We start from the raw sequence: 20,320 nt of genomic DNA, 5'->3' as shown, positions 1-20,320 counted from the left end.
ACCTACTGGAATGAATTGAAGAAACTTCCCGCCATATTTCAATACAAATTTTTCTATGGATGTTTGCAAGGTAGGGTTGCCAAGTTACCTTCTAATTTTTTATCGATTTGCTATAAAAGGGTTATTGATTTGTTTTCGATAAGTTAATTATTTTATATCGCAAAATTATATATTTTATATCAAAATTATATCGATTTAATATCGAAAAATTGTGAGATATTTATTGAAAATTTATCGATGGTCGGAATTTTTTACAACGTTGCCACTAGTTTGTATTTTTTCTCATATTTAAGAAATATGTTACCTGTCAGAGTTTATAATTTTTTTTTTAAGAAGTGATCCATCTCCTGAAATCAGTTACTTCAAACATGCAAAGAAAACGACGGAGAAGGGGAAGAGGAAAGTGAAGAAGGCAATGGAGAATTTTCTTCTTTGAAGAATAAGTAAAGGAAGAGGAGAATGAGAAGAAAGAGAAGAAGAAAACGAAGAAGACGAAAAGGAGGAAAGAAAGAGTAGAAGAAGATGAAAAATGCGAAGAAGAAGAGAAATAATAATAGTAAGAAGAAGAATCATAAAAAATAGGAAGAAGGAAAAAGAAAATAATAAAAAGAAAGGAGTAGAAAAATAAATAGAAAAATAAGGAGTAGGAAAAGATTTGGATTATTAGAAGACGTGAAACAGAAAAAGGAAAAGAGGTAATAGAAAGAAAAGGGCTAAAGAAGATAGGGAAGAAAAAGAAAAGTAGAAGAAGGTGTGAAAGTATAAGAAGAAGAAAAATAAGAAGAATAATAAATAATAGATTGAAAAAACTAAAAGAAGATTTTATGTTATTCCGCGGCATCACCTCATCACCTCTTCGTCGACTTTAAAGCCGCCTTCGACAGCACGAAAAGGAGCTGCCTATATGCCTCTATGTCTGAATTTGGTTTCCCCGCAAAACTTATACGGCTGTGCAAAATGACGTTGAGCAACACCATCAGCTCAGTCAGAATTGGGAAGGACCTCTCCGAGCCGTTCGAAACTAAACGAGGTTTCAGACAGGGTGACCCCCTATCGTGCAATTTCTTTAATTCGATGCTGGAGAAAATTATACTAGCTGCAGAACTTAACCGCACTGGAACAATATACTATACAAGCGTGCAATTACTGGCATATGCTGATGACATTGATATCATCGGCCTAAACACCCTCGCTGTTAGTTCTGCTTACTCCAAACTGGAAAAAGAAGCGGTAAAAATGGGTTTGATGGTGAATGAGGACAAAACGAAGTACCTGCTGTCATCGAGCAAAGAGTCAGCGCATATGCGCCTTGGCAACCATGCTACTGTTGGCAGCCATAATTTCGAAATAGTAAAAGACTTCGTTTATTTGGGAACCAGCATCAACACTAGCAACAACATCAGCACTGAAATCCAGCGAAGTATCAATCTTGCCGGTAAATGATACCTTGGACTAGGTAGGCAATTGAAAAGTAAAGTCCTTTCTCGGCGAACGAAAATCATACTCTACAAGTCACTTATCGTACGCGTCATGCTATATGGGGCAGAAGCATGGACCATGACAACAGCAGATGCAGCGGCTTTGGGAGTGTTCGAGAGAAAAGTTCTTCGAAAGATTTATGGACCTCTACGCGTTGGCGATGGCGAGTACCGAAGAAGATTTAATGATGAGCTGTACGAGTTATACGCAGACATCAACATACCGCCTATGGAAGCAGAGGTAGAGGGCGGCCCCCACTCCGTTGGAAGGATCAGGTGGAAAACGATTTAAACTCCCTTGGTGTGACCAATTGGCGCCGGTTGGTGGAGCGAAGGAACGATTGGCGCGCCTTGTTGGACGGCCATAACCGTTTAGACGGTTAAGCGCCAATTTAGTAAGTAAGTAAGTATTCCGCGGCGCTGATTTTCCAATATTCTCATTTGACTACGATGGGAAATCGAGGAAAAAAGCTATTGCAAATTAACATAAAGTTGATCCCGCGTTTGCTTTTGTGTTCGTCACACTTCAGTAAAAATTTGGTTATTGTCAAACGGAAATTTCCTAAATGGCTCCTACACCAAATTATGAAGGGCCCTAAACTTAATTGGCACTATGAACACTTTAAATAAATTCAAATGGCCATAAGATGAATTGCCCTTTTGACCTCTTTGAAGTGGTCATAAGGATAACTGACCTTATGTCGGTTGATCTTATGTCACCCCACCAAAAAATTACTGCAATGTCATCGGTCTTTAATACGTGTGCAAAATTTAAAAATTATACTTTTGATATTTGAAGTGGTCATAAGTTCAGTTGACTTTATGTCCTGTGAACTTATCTCACCCCACCTTCAAATTATTGCATTGTCATCGTATCCTTGATATGTGTGCAAAGTTTCAATTAACCTTTGGCCAATCCAAATAACGTCAATTGACCTTATGTCCGTTGGCCTTATGTCACCTCACCATCAAATTAATGCATTGTCATCGGTCATTGGCATGGCAAAATATCTCTTTCTGCGGGACATCTTGGCGAAAAAGTGAGTGAGTTCTAAGGGATTCGATGATATTTTTTAAATTAAGCAATCTGGCCGCTATGAAGTTAGACTCATGCTGTCTTAAGTTTACCATCAGTTCGCCTGGCCTATACCAATCCTCATCTATATATCTATATAAAATAGGCTGTATGTATGTTTGTATGTTTGTATGAGGCTTATGGACTCCAAAACTACCACGCCGATTTTATTCAAATTTTCAGCATAACTTAGTAGGAACCCGGAGAGTTTTTTTCCGGGAAGTGGACCAGGGACCGATTTATTCTAAACTATCGTATATATGGCTCGATGTGCCTGAAATTTGGTATGTAGATAGCGTTATATCTAGAATAAAATGTCGGATAAATTTGCTTCCGGGAAGTGGACCAGGATACATATTGGTGACTAGGGTCTCGAGATTTAGGCCAAAACCCCTAGAATGTGTTTATACAATATGGATATCAAATGAAAGCTGTTGATGAGTTCTTTAGTACAGTGTTGTTTTCATACCTATCGGTGACTAGGGTCTCGAGATATAGGCCAAAACGTAGACCCGGGTACCCCTAGAATGTGTTTATACAATATGGATATCAAATGAATGCTGTTGATAAGTGCTTTAGTACAGGGTAGTTTTCATACCTATTGGCGACTAGCGTCTCGAGATATATAGGCCAAAACGTGGACCCGGGCACCCCTAGAATGTGTTTACACAATATGGATATCAAATGAAGGCTGTTGATGAGTGCTTTAGTACAGGGTAGTTTTCATACCTATTGGTGACTAGGGTCTCTAGATATAGGCCAAAACGTGGACCCGGGCACCCCTAGAATGTGTTTACACAATATGGATATCAAATGAAAGCTGTTGATGAGTGCCTTAGTACAGGGTAGTTTTCATGCCTACTGGTGACTAGGGTCTCGAGATATAGGCCAAAACGTGGACCCGGGCACCCCTAGAATGTGTTTATACAATATGGATATCAAATTGAGGCTGTTGATGTGTGCTTTACTACAGATAATTTTTTATACCGCTGGGTGTCTTGGGTCTCGAGATATAGGCCAAAACGTAGACCCGGATACCCCGAGACACAAACAACAAATATACAAACATTTTACTTTACTTATTATACTACAAAATGGTGACGGCCATAAAAAAGCACACATTTACTCCACTATTATTACGAGCATTTTATGTTGCAACATTTTCATTTATCTGTTGCATTAAGCGAATTAACTACAAATAAGCGAGGGATTGCCACGAGCAAGTACAGCTGCTACTCCCTGCTTAAGAGTATTTGTTGTTGTCTACACTTTGGAAAAAAAATACAACAAAATGATTAAAAAGTAGCCAGTAAGTCGATAAGCTGGCAAGTAAGTTGCAAGTGTGTATTTGTGTGTGTTGCAAGTAAAGCACGTAATTTTTTACTATTTACAACTAGCTGTAGGATAGTGATTGCCACTTGCGTGCATTGCTGCCACAGCCGCCGACGTCAATTAGGCGTTGAAAGCTGTTGGCGTAAATACGCATTCGCCAAAATGAATGGCCATTAGCTGTAGTCGGTTGGTTGACTGTTGGCTAACTTAAAGTTGGTTGGTTGTTGATTTGTTGTACTAAAGTAAAGTGCCAACAGGTTGTATCGTTAAGCTTAGGCCGTGTTCTTTTATGTATGTGATTGGTAGCTTTGTATTCTCGTTCCTTGCATCGAATGAAAAGTAACAAAACGTCAGTTAGTCAGACATTTAGCTGACAGTTATCTAGTTGTATCAACACAAGCGGGCAGGCAAACAGCTGGTGTTGTGCAACACGAAGAAGCAAAGGCAGCACGGGCGTAGCGACGGGAGGGTTTTGGGGGTTTAAACCCCCCTTGCCTCGGGATCATTTGATTTCTTAGGTCGATAAAATTCAAATATTTCATGTGTTTATGTCTGTGTTAATAAATTCCTTTATAATTCTGCTACGTATTTACTTTGTTGGTGATATTATATTTTTAATATGCAAGCGTATGTATGTACGAAGTGAACACTTAATCATATTCTGTTTCATAATAATTCTGCAATTTATTAAATATACAAATGTACATGTTAACTTTTACTATAATTTCTTAAAGAAGTTTCCTTGTAAATTTGCCTAACGACCATCTACGTACATATCAGAGAACAGCAAAAATGGAACACAACAACGTTCGATTACATTCGTCAACATGATCGTTTTCAATGATCCAAATTGCCTAAATGAACATACTCGACATTAATTTAAAATAAACCAACTTATTGCCTGCGTGAATATAATCAATTCAGGCATTTGCTCTTTTGCCTCAACCGCGATTACATTCATCGGAATGGAAAGGCAAATATTTTTAACATTTAAATAATGTTAAATTTACAGCATTTTTTTTAAGTACACATTTCCTATTTTGAAATATAATGCAAATTTGATATTATTTTCCATATGGAAATCACATTATTATAATGTAATATCTACATTTTTTTTTTCATGTCAAAAACAAATTTCAAAAATGTAAAATTCAAATTATTTGATAAATGAAAAAGTAATGTGTTTTTCACATTTTAAAATGTAAAAAACACATTAGTGTTTTTTCGGTGTAGATATGACTTTTTTAAATACAATTTTTTTCTATTCGATCAGTTTCGATCAGTGGTCAGTAAAAATATATTGAATGGCTGTGCATCACTAAGCCTACACCGTGATCAAATTATTACCGTCGATGAAGTTTTAGATGAAATGGCAAAGAAAAGCCGCCGCATGCGCTTGAGTTTTTAATGTAACCTTTTACATGTCATTTTCTAAATACACGTACTTTAATGTTAAAGCTAAAGACAACGTTTTTTTTTTATTTATTTAACTGAAAAAAAAATTTTTTTTTGAATCCCCCCAAGGCGATTTTCTGGCTACGCCCCTGGAAGGCAGTGATAGTTAATAGAGAGAAAAAGGGAAATACTCAATCTATTACAACTACATATGTTAAATAGGTACCTCGCTGACTGAGCTTACTTCAGCGTGAGTTATCTTTACCTCTGAAGGTGTACCGCTTCGCGATATAAAATTCTGAAATGCCAGGCTTTAACCTCAGCTACATCCGTTACAGGTTGTGCCTTACCCACTTTTGCAAACAATGCTTTGCCTCAATCTGACGTGCTCACAAAACAAACAAATGTCGAATGGACTTAGAGCTGCAAAGATTAAAAAAATAACAGTTCATATGGACTGACCCCGAAAGAGTATCGACATGATTCTAAAAAAATCCGAAGCAGTCCTAAAATTATACCGAGGATACTATATAGAAACAATTCAAAAGATAGTAGTGAAAACAATCCCGAAATATTCCCGAAAGTACTTGGGGGCTATATTCGCGATAATTTCTGGACTGTTTCGGAACTACCTCCTAATAATATCGCCATTATTTTTGAAAACAGTCTCGAGAGCAGTGATTTAACGGTTGATAAGCACAATACAAAGCTTTTCAGCCTCACTTAGCGGTGCGGAATTTAGTAAAAAAAATTCATGAACCAAGCACATATTTAGCACAAAGGCTCTGGCGACTCCAAGTTGCCCATGGAAGTAGGTTGTGGGATGGGATGGTCTAGAAGACTCAATGCAGTCATACTAAATAGAGATGGTCGGACGGAGCGCGTCATACAACAACAATAACAGTTCCGGAAAAGATTTTAGAAGAGATCGAGAACCATCCCGGAACGGTTTCTTTAAAGTTATTTTCCAAAACAACTCAAATTCTATCACCAAACCAATAACGAAATTGTCCCCAAAACAATAACGAAAGTGTTTCGAAACGATATCGAATTATTCCCAAAGTGTTGCAGAAAGCAATTTCCAAGTTATTCTGGAATCGTTCGGGAGCCGTCCTGAAATTATTCTTAAACTATTGCTCTGAAGTGATCCCAAAATGACCCCGAAATATTCCCGAAAGGCCTATAAATGATTGTGAGAACGATTCCGATATAATCCAGAAAGCACTCTCGGTATAGTTCAGAAATAACTCCGAAAGGGTTCTGAGATATTCCAAAATTGGGTCACAAATATCGCGAAATCGCTTCGAAATAGTTTCCTGAATAAAATGTTGAAAAGATCGCGGAAACAATTTCAATTTGGTCCCTACATGATTCAAGTGACTAAGGCCAAGGGTACTGATTCGTAACTCTACTTTGGAATCACAAATGTTTTTAATTTTCACTACCAACCTCCCTCTCGCTGGGACAAGTTATCAAGATAATATAGCGCAGAACGCTTGACGAGGTCAAATTAAATCATATAGATAGACTAAATTACCGACTAGGCGTAGATATGTACAGAGATACTGGATGTTTTGGATAAGTTAGGATTGTTGTTCGTAGCACCGACTGAACATGTGATTCAAAGTTTTCGCATCGACCGTCGGAAAATAGAAGAGAGCACTGCGATTCTATAATAACCTCTCTGAAGTTGGCAAGACAACTTTTACGTGGAAAAAAATTACCTATTGGGAAAATTGCCGTGAATTTGCCGTAATTTATCCCTGAAACAAAAAAATTTGCCGTGGCCATAATTTAGGAAATACAGGGTGGCACACTAACTTCACGTGAAAGAATTATTTTCCTAACTGGTGTCTAAGGTGGTTTTCGGAAAGTGGCACGCTAACTACACGTGAAGTTGGCGGTGCACCATAAAAAAAATTTGAATTTTCTTTTTCGAATTTATAAAATATGTCACTTATCTACGGCAAATTCGTGCGCAAGAATTATTTTCCTAGCTGGCCTCTAAGGTGGTTTTCTGAGGGTGGCACGCTAACTTCACGTGAAGTTGGCGGTGTACCATAAAAAAAATTTGAATTTTTTTTTCGAATTTATAAAATAGGCCACTTATCTACGGCAAATTTGCGGCAAATTCGTGTGCAAGAATTATTTTCCTAGCTGGTCTTTGTTTCACGAAAAATTCACGGCAAATTTACGGCAAATTCAGGTGCAAGAATTATTTTTCTAACTGGTGTCTAAGGTGGTTTTCGAAAAGTGGCACGCTAATTTCACGTGAAGTTGGCGTGCCACCCTGTATTTTCTAAAATATGGCCACGGCAAATTTGTTTGTTTCACGGATAAATTACGGCAAGTTCACGGCAATTTTCCCAATAGGTAATTTTTTTCCACGTAAAAGTTGTCTTGCCAACTTCAGAGAGGTGCTATAATAACCGACGTTCATGCGGGTGGGGCAAACAGTCCAATATAAAACGCCGTAGAAATATTTGCGGTTACAGTTAGAGGAATTGACTCTCCGCATTTTAGGTATATAACGAATTGGGTACTCGTTGGGCGGGAGTAACTCACCGTCTTTCACTTAGTGCGGGATAATGTCACAGTAGATGCTGCTTGCTTTCTTTCTACTCAATACATTTGCAGCTGCAATAGTAGTCGTATCATCTGACACCCATTCTAGAGAGCTTTAATTCACAGATTTATTTAGATATACAAATATGTGAGCTTTTAATCATGTGCAGGGGGCAAAGTAATCATTATACCTGTTAAGTGGAAAGTGCTGAACAGTATTAAACATGAATGAGGTCACAGGTATGCCCATCGAATCTTCTAGATGTTTATCTCTACAGCTTCCGTCGAAATCCCCGTCTTCAGGTATTTGTTATATACTATATTATTATCCAACGTAACCAGCTCGATAATATTATATACAGCACCAGTATGGTACGGATCTAAAATGATGTACCAAAAAGAGATACTAGCCGCCTAACGTATTACGGCTAGTTACAGGAATAGCATGTGCGTATTGGACGGTGTCCGACGACGAGTTCTTGATTTTATCTCGAAAAGTTCCAGTAGATTTACTTTCAAGTGAAATAGCCCATCTGTATGGCATTGGAATCGGCCGACCATCTGAAGATGCCAAGAAAGGTGCTAGGTCACGAAAATAAGTTAGTTGGCAAGTAAGGTGGGAAGAATCGAGGAAGGGGCGCTGGACCTTCATGACAGGCGCAGAGAAATGCGCATGAGAAGCAGTCGCGACTAAATTGCCTTTCCCCCGTGGCGTTATGCCTCACGGCAGCACCGCGGAATATGGGTAAATGAACAGGATTAGCTTGGTTTCATTGACGGCAGTAGGCTGCTTCAACGTCCAATTTGAATGAACCGTCCCATTGATGTATAGGCGAATTGATAAGCGGTGATTAATAGACACGCTGGGTGTTAAAATCTGTCCCATATTAGGTTAGCTCTCACACTCATACTAGATATATGAAAATTAATTATAGCATAGCTATACTTTTAGCTAAATAATTTATGACATGAACGTTAACTACCATCCTATAATGGAAAGTCCTGAGTAAAACGCCAACCCAAAAAATCACTGCACAAAAAAGCAACCCACAAGTAGATACCATTAATGTTAATTACTACAAAAGCTGTTTGTCTATTTGTGGTTAATTGGCGTTAAACTTATTTGTAAATGTATTTCAGGAGTAGTAATGACTAGCAACAAAGAAGAACATGAAAAAGTGGTAACGCGAAAAAAAGCATTACGAAAAATGAGGAAAAAGTGCACTTTCACCAATTAGATAAGTCAAGCGTAATTAATATGAACAAATGAATTGAAATGTAAAAGAAAAATGGCGAAAAAAAAGCAAATTGAACGACTGACTTGAGTGCGCAAAGAACGCCCAAGCGAAGAAAAAAATTTATACAAGGAGATTTACATTTGCAAATGAACTCGCAGACTTAAAAAGAACACATCCCCATATACTAACATACAAACACATACATTCATAAACTCATACATACACAAAGTATCCCTGCAAAAAAGCGATTAGTCTAGGATGCGACCAATGCCACTTTTGATCTCTTTATATGAGTTGAACTGTTCCCTTTTGTTTGAGCATGTCTTATGAAGAGACCAATTGATCGATAGCACCAATCCCCCTTGTACCCATATGGGAACATATGAAGACTAAGCCCTTTTCGTTTCAATATGGACTCAAATAGGGACCAGTCGCATTTTTAACCCCAATGGTAGTATAATGATACTATTCGATATAATTTATTTAAAAAAAGATAAAAAAATTAAAATTTTTTTAGTATCATTTCCGGTTTATATTGAAATAAGCATTTGCTAAGGCAGATGACTTTTTTGCTGACAAACTTTCATGGCAAAAACAAAATCAAAGGCTTTGCCAAGCCACCAAATTTATTTGATGTAAGCTGTTCGCCCGCTTTTCGAAAAGGAATTAAAAACATTCTCCGAAAAATTTACCCTAACTCCCGCAAAGTCGTTAAGTCCTAGTAATTTAGGTTCGGTATAGGGCTCAGCATTTTTCTTAAATAATTTGATTCAATCACCTGTAATCTTTTTTATTTTATTCAATTCGTTGCCATTTTTTTTTAATATTTCTTAAAATGAGCTACATAGATTTCAAACTGACTATTCCCAACTGTACCTGAAAGGGGGTAATCAATTATGCCCAATTATAGACAGAAGAGATCAATCGGAGACTAAGCTCTTAAGGATTAATCGCACGATTGTTTGCAAGGATGCAACACGAAAATATGTAGTTGGCTTTAAAGAACAAAAGAAATACTGTTAGCTAGCTAGCAAACACTTCATTAGTTTAATTTATGCTTAAACAGCATTCAAAGTAAAAAAGGAGGATGTGCTGTTGAAAAAAGACTGCAAGATTCTACATTGTAAATAAGTATGTGATGGCGTGAATGCAACAAGTTTGAAAAGCATATTCTTAGTTCCCAGTATTATCACGTTTTTAAATTCGCCATCTATGGTTGCTTATTTTAAATCAATAAACGTACTTAATTTTGATACCTGAACTAATTGTTTGCTGTTGAAAGTGTGTGCAGGTAGAAGGAAAGAAAATTGCGACAGCAAAGAGATTCTTAAAGGAATAGAAGGGTGCAGAGGTAAATTTATGAACGATAGAAATTATTGTAACTGTAACGATAACTTGAGCTGTTGACATCAATTTGGAGCATCATCAGGTCTTCCTTTGGATTTCACTAGTACTTCGATAGCGAATCGACTATTCTTTCACAACAAATCGATAACAATTGGGCCTCATTTAAACTTCGATAACAATTCGACTACTATTCCATAGCAAATCGATACATTTTCGATGGAAAATCGATAGTTTTTAATAGCAAATATTTTTTTTGTTAACAAGTCTATAAAAATAAAATAACTTTTCTATAACAAATCGGTATTATTTCGATAGCAACACGTATATTAACACTACAAAACAAAGCCTATTTTAGGCTGTAAAATATATCCCTCGTTGACGACAGTTATCAGAGTAGACTAGGAGGCCAAGCAAAGGTAGTGGGGTACTGAGAGATATGAGGATATTACACAGAGTCTTCTATGGGTAAATACAGGTGGTGCTATACGTACCTTTTGAGCGAGAGCCATTATTTCTACTTTCAATTTTTTATTAATTTAAGTTTTAATACAAATTTAAATCCTAATCTTATTTTCAAATTTCAATTTAATTTTAATTTTGATACTAATTTTAATTTCAATTCTATTGTTGATATTTATTCTAATTAAAGTTTTTACTATAATTTTTATTTTTATTTATTTAATTTTTAGTTGTTTTTCTATAATTTTAATTTTTTACTTTAATTTTAATTTTGTTTTCCTATTTTAATTTTATTCCTAATTTTTATGTTGAGTGTAACTTTAATTTTTACTCAAATTCTAATTTTATTTCTAATCCTGGCCGGTCCATGAGGACCTCACATAGACTGATTGAGTCCGTAGTGTTACCAGAAGTTTGTTTAACGACCAAACTGAAAAACCCTATCAAAAATCAGGACCTATGTTATAAAATAACTCCGTCCTCTTGGCAAATACTAGAAGCTTCCTAGGATTTAAGCCACGTGCTGGTTCTAGATCTGACAACTCTATTACTCCCAATAGCTGGAGTCTTAGCCTGGCAAGTGTAGGGCACGAGCACAAAACGTACTGGATCGTTTCCTCCTCCAACCCACACTTCCTACATCACTGACCAAGCCTAATTTAAAGGCATGTGACGCCAGAAGGCAGTGTCCAGTCAAAATACCCGTCATGAGTCTACAGTCATTTGTAATCCTAATTTTGATCTAATTAATTTGTTTATTGGCCGTTAATGAATAAATATATATATTATTCTGTTTTATGAGCTCTAGGCCTGTTTTAAATAAAACAACTCCGTTTGTTGCTTATATGTGTTTAATTTCGATATTTCGATCTCAATCTGAGATCATCATCAGGAATCTTCCGCTGTGATGCAAAGACACTTTGCATCACAGCGGAAGATTCCTGATTATGATCTCAGATTGAGATCGAAATATCGAAATTAAACACATATAAGCAACAAACGGAGTTGTTTTATTTAAAACAGGCCTAGAGCTCATAAAACAGAATAATACCTAATTTTGATCTTAATTTTAATTTATATTTTAATTTTAATTTTAATTTCAATTTTGGTTTTTTTTTATATTAATTAAAATTTTTATATCAATTTCAATTCTTTATCTAATTTTAAATTTTGTTTTAAATTTAATTTTAATCTAACATTAAAATATTTATTTTAGTTTTGATTTTCATTTTTATTTAAGTTTCAATTTAAGTTTTAGCTTAAGTTTTAATTTTAATTTTAGCTTTTATCTTAGTTCAACCCTTAATTTTAAATTAATTTTGATTTTGATTTTAACGTTAACTTTAGTTTTGGTTTTAATTTTAACTTTAATTTTGATCGAAATTTTAGTATTAATTTTAACACAGTTTTAATTTGACTTTTAGTTTTAATTTAAATTAATTTTATATTCTACTTTAATCCAAATTTTTAATACTTTTTTTTTAATTTTTGGTCTTAATTTCAACTTTAGTTTCAATCCTAATTTTAATTTTAATTTAATTTTTTATCTTAGTTTTAATAATAATTTAAATTTCAATTTTAATTTCTATTTTTATATTTATTTTTATTTGACTTTTAATGGATAAATTTTCGATAACAAATCGAAAATAAACCGACAATATGACGATATTTTGGCGGAATTTAACCATAAACTTTTCGATAGTTATCGATAACAAGTCGATAACAAAATAATAACATGCTGATAACAATGAAATACCAATAGCAGCACTATAACTTTTCATGTTTGTAAATCAATTTTGCCGAACCCTGGCAATATGATTCCAAAATAATCCCAATATTATAACACAATGATCTCAATATAGTCCTAAACAAATCTCGATGTATAATAACATATTCCCACAATAATCTGAAACTAATACCTAAAACAATCCCGAAAAAAAAACAAATTTACCCCGGGAATATCCCAGAATAATCGCGACATTACAACAAATAAGAAAGGAAGTTAAGGTTCGTGCGGGATTCAAGTTTATACAGCTATGATATAACCATGTACTCTCACATGTATATATATTAAGAATACATTGAAAGGGAAATGTCACAAACATGAAGTAAATGATATATATATACATTTGTGTGTGTGCGTCAGGCGCAATAACCTCCGATCTTCTCTTCCAATTTGCGTCGTGCTCCTTTTAATTTCTCTTACAAATTGACGGGACGTGATATACTTGTTTAATGCCGACTCCGAACGGCATCTGCATAGCAGACGAGTTTTCACTGAGCAGATATACACTCGGAGTGTTTGCCAAACACTACCGAAGGGCGACCCCACTTAGAAAACTTTTCTTCTAATTGAAAGAACTTATTTCTCAAATTTTGACGATGCTTTGTTCGGGGCGTGAACCAAGAATCGTCGGTGTGGTAGGCCGAGCACGCTACCATCACATGACGGCAGCAGCTAAAGACTGAAATATACTACTTATAACCATCATCATTTATTGGCGCTTAACCGCCTAAGCGATTTTGGTCGTTTCGTAACACTTCATATCTGCATAAAGCTTATACGGCTCATCATTATATGTGCCTCCTTCGATACTCGTCGTCCGCATCACGTATAGAGCAAAAAATTATCCGTAGAACTTTTCCCTCGAACACTCCATCCCATCTTCTTTCGACACCGTCCATGATTTCGAGCCATATATCAGCACAGGTATAATGAGCGACTTGTAGAGCGTATTTTTTGTTCGTCGAAATAGGACTTTACTTTTCAATTGTCTACTCAGTCCAAAGTAGCATTTGTTGGCAAGAGTTATTCTCCGTTTAATTTCTAATATAACTTCGTTTTTGTAGGTATGCTGGTTCGCAAAAATACGAAATCCTTCACCAGTCCGTCAACAGTGACGTGGTTGCCAAGGCACAAATGCATCGGTTTCTTCTTTCCTAATTTACCACAAAATCCACTTTTTGTACTTTTTTATCTAACCCAGAGCACACATTTGCTCAGGACAATAATATCAATATCATCAGTACCATCACGGTTTAGTCCTGCTGCTAGAATTATCTTTTCCAGTATTATTTTAAAGAAATCGCATGAAAGGGAGTTGCGTTGTCTGAAGCCTCGTAGGTTTCGAATAGCTCGAAAAATCGTAGAGGTCCTTCCCAATACTTACGGAGCTGACGGTGATTTTCAACGATGTGATGGATAAAATTTTGAGCAACATTTTTTAAAAAAAAGTGGGCGTGGTCATTAACGAATTTTTGTCAGATTATAATACCAAGGACCATAATTCTGCAAAATTTACAAAGTAATACCAACGGCTTCTGTGTACAGCTGACAAAATCTTTAAATTTTCTTCTGCTAAATATTAGCGGTGCCACTCCGATTTCCCAAAAATTTTACAAAGTTAATGCACTCGCTAAGTTTCATCAATTTGACTGTATTTGTTAATGCTTTGACCCATTTTTAGAAATTTTCGATATCGAAAAAGTAGGTGTGAGAATTATCGATTTCGACCAAAATAAATATATTCTGAGCTCAAATGAGCCCGTGTACTAAATTTGATAGGGACAGTGGTTTGGCAAAAGTTTTCGCTATAATATAGGGACGGACGCACAGACAGAAGGATAGGTATAAAACGTAGGGTATGGTTTCCAACGATATCGCTCATTTCTACAAGAAACAATTATTGCCATAAAATAATGCATTTCCCAAATTTCGTTAACATTTCTCCATTTATTGCACTAATAGCATAATAGCAAGGCTAACTAAAAAAGAGGAGGGATCAGGCCCGTTTTTCTAAATTTTACCAAAAATGTTGTCTTTGCCTTAAATCAGCCAGAAGCGGTTGGGCTGCTGTTTACTGCGTTGATTTAGAAGTAGATTCTACGGGCTGCCATATTACTGCAGGGGTTTGCAGGCGGAAACTCTGGAGGAAGTGTTTTTAAACTGCACTCGCGTCAATATATACATTGATAGTCAGGCGACGATTAAGGCAACAATTTTACACGGTACTTCATCAAGAAGTATTCTGGAATGCAAAGAAGCATTGAACGAAGAAAGAAGCACCTATACTGGGCTACCAATCAAAAAGGGATAGAAGGTAACAAAAGGGCCAATGAGTTTACAAAGGAGGGTGCAGCACTTGCTGAATCTACGGTAGATATCCTAATTCGTTTGAGAGGTATCAAAAACAGACAGGCGTTGCATCAAGCAGGACAGAATGGAGAGAAGCGCGGGGTTGCGAAATCTCTAAGATTTTCACATGATCTATCCTACGATATTAGACTCACAAAGTGGCTCATATGTATATCTGCAGAAAGAAGAATTTACGCTAACGATGGGCATACTACTGAACTGTAACAACAGATGTAGGAAGTGCAAGCTGCAGTGAGAAACGGTTCAGAACGTTTTGTGTTCGTGTGCTGCGTTCGCCAGGCGAAGGCTCCAGCTATAGGGGGCGGCCGAGTTACCAGATCTCGAGACAGCAATTAAGCTAGTTTATAGAAAAATTGTAGTATAAAACAAGAAGATTGGGGTTCTTCCATTTGGTCGTCAAAACAAATTCTGGTAACACTATGGTTACATTCAATCTATGTGAGGTCTTTATTGACCGGCTAGTTCAATCTAAGCTAGCCTTAAAATCAGCCCAATTTTTCTATTTTTCGAAATTCAGATATCCATGTTTTTAAGTGAGCGTGGTTTGGGAGACCGATTTGGTTGATTTCCTAACATGATATCTTCAACGATTAATTTACGGCTTGTAGAACTTTCTAATATTTTGTCAAATATTTATGTTTCGTTATAAGATGAGCCCACATATCAAGTTTCACCAGTTTATTGGTCTTTGGAAATCAATTATCACATTTTGATACCAAAAAAGTGTGGTGTGGTTATTGTTCGAATTCACCTTTTTTTCAATACCCTTCTACTATGGGTTCGGTTAAGCCAATATGCCAAACTTGGTAAAGATATATCAAAGCTGGGTATAAAAATGCCTTCATAGGGTCAGCAGTTTTTTAAGATACTACCTTCAATATTTACATTATTTAAAGTATTTACCTTGTCCCTTTCTAACAATGTTTTACTTGTTCTTATCACACTTAAAAAATCTCAAAAATTATTATTCTACAATAAAATTCCCTTAAGCGTTTCTTCTATCTGTTCATAATCCTGCACAGTCACAGTTGTTGACGCCGAAAAGATGTTGCGGTTACGATAGTGTAATTTGATGCACTTCAGCTTAAATTACTTATTTACACACACACACAAAATCAACCGCACATGCTTGTACATTACTCAATAATGCAATACAATACAATACAAATACAACAACAAATTACTCCACTTACCACAATTACTTGGGCAATGTAGGGTGAGTATTTGCCTGACACGTCTAACGCAGAGTTCGTAGACTTGGCGGTCAACGCCAATAGTGAATTATTGGAATCTCTTTGCAGTGGTAGCGTTTGTTGTTGCTGTCGCATATTGTCGCCATTCAATTGATCTTGAGAGAATCGTTCATGCGGCACACCACCAAATATAAAAGGACCACCAATATCGTCCGCAGCTAACCAAGAATCTTCTGCTGTAGCCAAAGGCTGCTGTTGCTGTGACTGCTGCAATGTCGGCGCATTTTGTGGTGCTGCAAATGAAGCATTACGTCTTGTACAAAAATCATCTTCAAAACGTGATGGCTTGCCAATATATTGATATGGGGGTGTAGCATTATTATTGGTGGTCATATGACCTAAGCTGCCAACACTGGCGCTACCACTACCACTACCACTGCTGCTGTTGTTGCTAGCATTGCCATTGCCTGTGGTGCGCGCGTAATAAGAGTAATCCGTGTCAATAATGTCATTTTCAACTATTTGTTGGCTTGAGCTTTGTTGTTGTTGTGGCTGTTGCTGCTGCTGCTGCCTTTTCTGTGGCATTATCAACGTATCGAACACAAAATCATTTGACTTCGCTGTCGGTGAGGGGGGACTACCATAAGGATAACCTATATGTGGACTACTGCGCAAATGCTCTGTATATTGCTGTGACAAAATATCGAAATCATTAAAGCCATGCAATCCCTTAGCGCTATCACGTTTCTGTTGCTGCACATAGGGTGATATATACGATTTCGATTGCTGTAGCATTTGTGGTTTTCCTTGTTGCCGCTGCTTGTGTAGCAAGTGACGTTGTGGTTGATTAATTCCATTCGCAGACGACGACGACGATGATGATGCTGTCAATTTTTTATTTTTCTTTGTTCCATTATTATTGCTCAACAACAACATTTTCGGCGGCTTTCTTTCGCCTAACAACGGTCGCTGTGAATTGTTGCATGAATGACCGCGCTGCGTCATAATACCGCTGGCGCTTGTCGCATTCGAATATAGTGACATGTTGTCATCATCATACAAATCACCATCATCGTCAACGGTTTCAACATCTACGTGACCAACTAAATACGGCTTATAAGATTGTTGCTGTAATTGTTGTGGTTGCTGTTGATGAAGGTGATAGCTACCTGTAATGGCGGTAGTGGCGGCGGTGGCGTGTGTAATAGGTGGTGTGGGTGGCGCTAGCGCTCCTGTCATTGTCGTGCTTGGCGTCGTTGTTGGATGCGATATGGAAGCCGCATTGCTACTGAAAAAATTCGTCAACTTGACAGTCATATTTGCCGCAAGGAGGAGAATGAAATTCGTGAAACTTTTGTTGGTTTTCTAATATAGTTTGCCTGTCTTTTACGTTTAGTAGAAAGTTTGTTATGTGACTGTTACAGGCACGTTTTCAATTAAACTCAATGTGTTGCACAGTTTATAATAGTAATTGCAATTTCGTCTGAATGGCGCTCTAGTCAGTCAGCGGTCTCCTCCTTCACCTTTCTACGTGCTTGCGGCATTCGCATCCGCTTCTCTCTTGACGCTTTACAAACCTGAATTACATTCAGTGCACAGGTTTTGTTTTATTAGTAAGTTAGTAAATATTTCTTTATATAACTGTAGCACGTTGCCGTTTGAAAGCAAGTACTGGTTACTATGTTGACAGCTGCAAAAGAGAAGAAAGAAAAAAAATGTCAAGTCAAAAATAAGGTATGTAATTTAATTTATATGTATGCAAGTGCATTCTTATAAACAGAAAATTAGAAATACCCAGCTAAACTTTGAGTTTACCCCAAAAACTTGTTCAAATTATTTTTTTTAGTATTGTTCCTAATTACGAAATTCTTCATTAATCTGCACTTCCTTTTATCGTTCAAATCGCGAAACTGTCGAATAAATAACTCAAATATTCTGTATAGCAAAATGTACTTTATTTACAACAGCCGTCTCGAACACTTGCTTATTTATTTATCGTTTCTGTATCCCATAGCTGCTTTTTATTCCTCAATTCTGTTTTCTATGTACATCAGTGGTCGGCGGGCCATAGCTCAATTGAGCCAGATTTACTTCACACATATTCTTACTCTCTATCATCAGTCGTTAGCGAGACAGCAACGAATAAACACTGCGCACAGCTGTCGCAAAAATGTTCAGGTTCCCTGTTAGAAATATTACGAATGGGAAACGCAACTGTATGACGGCCTTTCTATATGTAGCTCATCTTCAAAACATGTTTGGGGCTGGGTTTTTACCTTTTTGGGTATGTTATATTAAATAAATTTTCACTGCAATATGAGTTTTTTAAATTATTTTAACAAAAGTTGTAACAATTTCATTCTGTACTCCCTTTTTTTCTGAGCGAAAAAAATTAACTTCAGCACTGCAAAAAAATACTATAGAATGTTAAAAAACTTAGCGAAATAGTAAAGAAAAATTTACTTCAATGCATCTTAATGATTTCATTTTTTAAGTCAACTCCATGTATTTTAAACATTTTATATTTCCCCGATTGCGGCAAATGTATTAAATTCGGAAAAATGATTTTTTTAGCGAGCGATCGTCTGTATTTTTGCAATATTTGAGGGACTTGATAATATTTCAAACTATTTCTGAATCAAAAATTAAATTTTCCAAAATTTTTGCTATAAATGCATCCTCTGCATGTTGTAATTTTAACTTTAATTTCCTACTGGGATTCTTATGCTCCCGCTCTCACCAATACACTTACATTTTAATTTTTGCCGACCACGGATGTACATATGTATATGCGTCGTATATGATGTATGTGTGAGTGATAATTTCTACGCTCCTAGCTGCTGTTTACACATATTATGTGTCACATCTGAGCTCGAATGCGCTCTCACTGTTGCGTTCCATGCATATGTGTGTATGTGGCTGAGTAATATACGCTGCTTATTGCTATGTACATGTATGTGTAGCTGTTTTCTCTCTCATCGCCATAATAAAGTATCGAAAATGCTGATATTCGCCACAATATAATTCTGCTTAAATTTCATACTTAACCGAACAACAAGTCTAAAATCTCTAAATTGTTTTTAAACAAACAACAAAAGTTTAATAAATCCAAAATCAGAATTTTTTTCACACTTCTGGTGTTTAGACAAAAGTAATAAATCTAAACTTACTGCTGAAAATCTTAAAAACGAAAACTGCTTGTAAAAATTTTTCTAAACAAATTTTGTTATAAATATGAAGTGCTATGATAACTACTTATATTTTGACTAACATGAGGTTAGCGAAGCACCTGCGGTAGATCAACAAAATAATAGGCCGGTATTTTTTCACAAATTATGCGCTAATTAGTTGCGATGAGAAAGATATTGGCGCGCTTTTCTAAGTGCATTTTTGGGGACGCTTCCCTAAGTGAATGTTGTTTAGCACATGCTTAGCTGTTTTCAATTTGAATTAAAAAAAAACTACGGAAATTTGAATACATTACAAATTTCATGCTAATTGTTTGAATTCCCACCAGTTTTTTATATCTTCTCCGAAAGCATCACCAAGTTTAACATTGTTGACGTAACATGTTGCTTATGTTTTTAACATTACTAATTTTCGAAAAAAGTGCTTATACGACATATTCATATTGTGGCGAATATTAGCATCACTATACGTAAGTAAATAATCACAACAACAAAAACATCAAGCAACACTCTTATGTGCATGTACACATTAAGGCAAGCAACACTCACGTACATAGAAGGCGACGAAGAATATCTCACATACACATATGTAGTCATCAGCTAAGAGCAGAAGTTGATACCCCCACATTTACACGCATGGCTAGTAGAAAAACATAAACTACAAATATACATGTATATAGCTGGTAACAAAGCATGAGTTACAACTGCTCTCAAACACATTTTCGCGAAATGACTAGACCCTAAGAGAAATGGGTGAACGAGAAAATCGAGAGTATAAAAGCAGCGCAAGTTGAGGAATCATCAACCAGTTTGATTAAAACACGCTTTTATAAATTACATGATATTGAAGTATAGTTGTACTACTCCCAAAGTAGTCTAAATAAAGACCATTTT

At 36.2% G+C, this 20,320-nt stretch overlaps 1 protein-coding gene across 1 annotated transcript in view; it reads right to left on the bottom strand.

Moving 5' to 3' along the window:
* RhoU overlaps window positions 1–20,320 on the bottom strand; it is a 257,739-nt gene that overhangs the window by 136,388 nt on the left and 101,031 nt on the right. Inside the window, 1 exon segment of the mRNA XM_067785031.1 lies at window positions 16,239–17,928. Coding sequence (XP_067641132.1) covers window positions 16,239–17,555 — 1,317 coding nt within the window. The 5' untranslated portion in view covers window positions 17,556–17,928.

Source organism: Eurosta solidaginis, chromosome 4, assembly GCF_040869045.1.
Source record: "Eurosta solidaginis isolate ZX-2024a chromosome 4, ASM4086904v1, whole genome shotgun sequence".
In the NCBI taxonomy this organism is placed as follows: Eukaryota; Metazoa; Arthropoda; class Insecta; order Diptera; family Tephritidae; genus Eurosta; species Eurosta solidaginis.
This window is presented reverse-complemented; position numbering and strand designations above follow the sequence as displayed.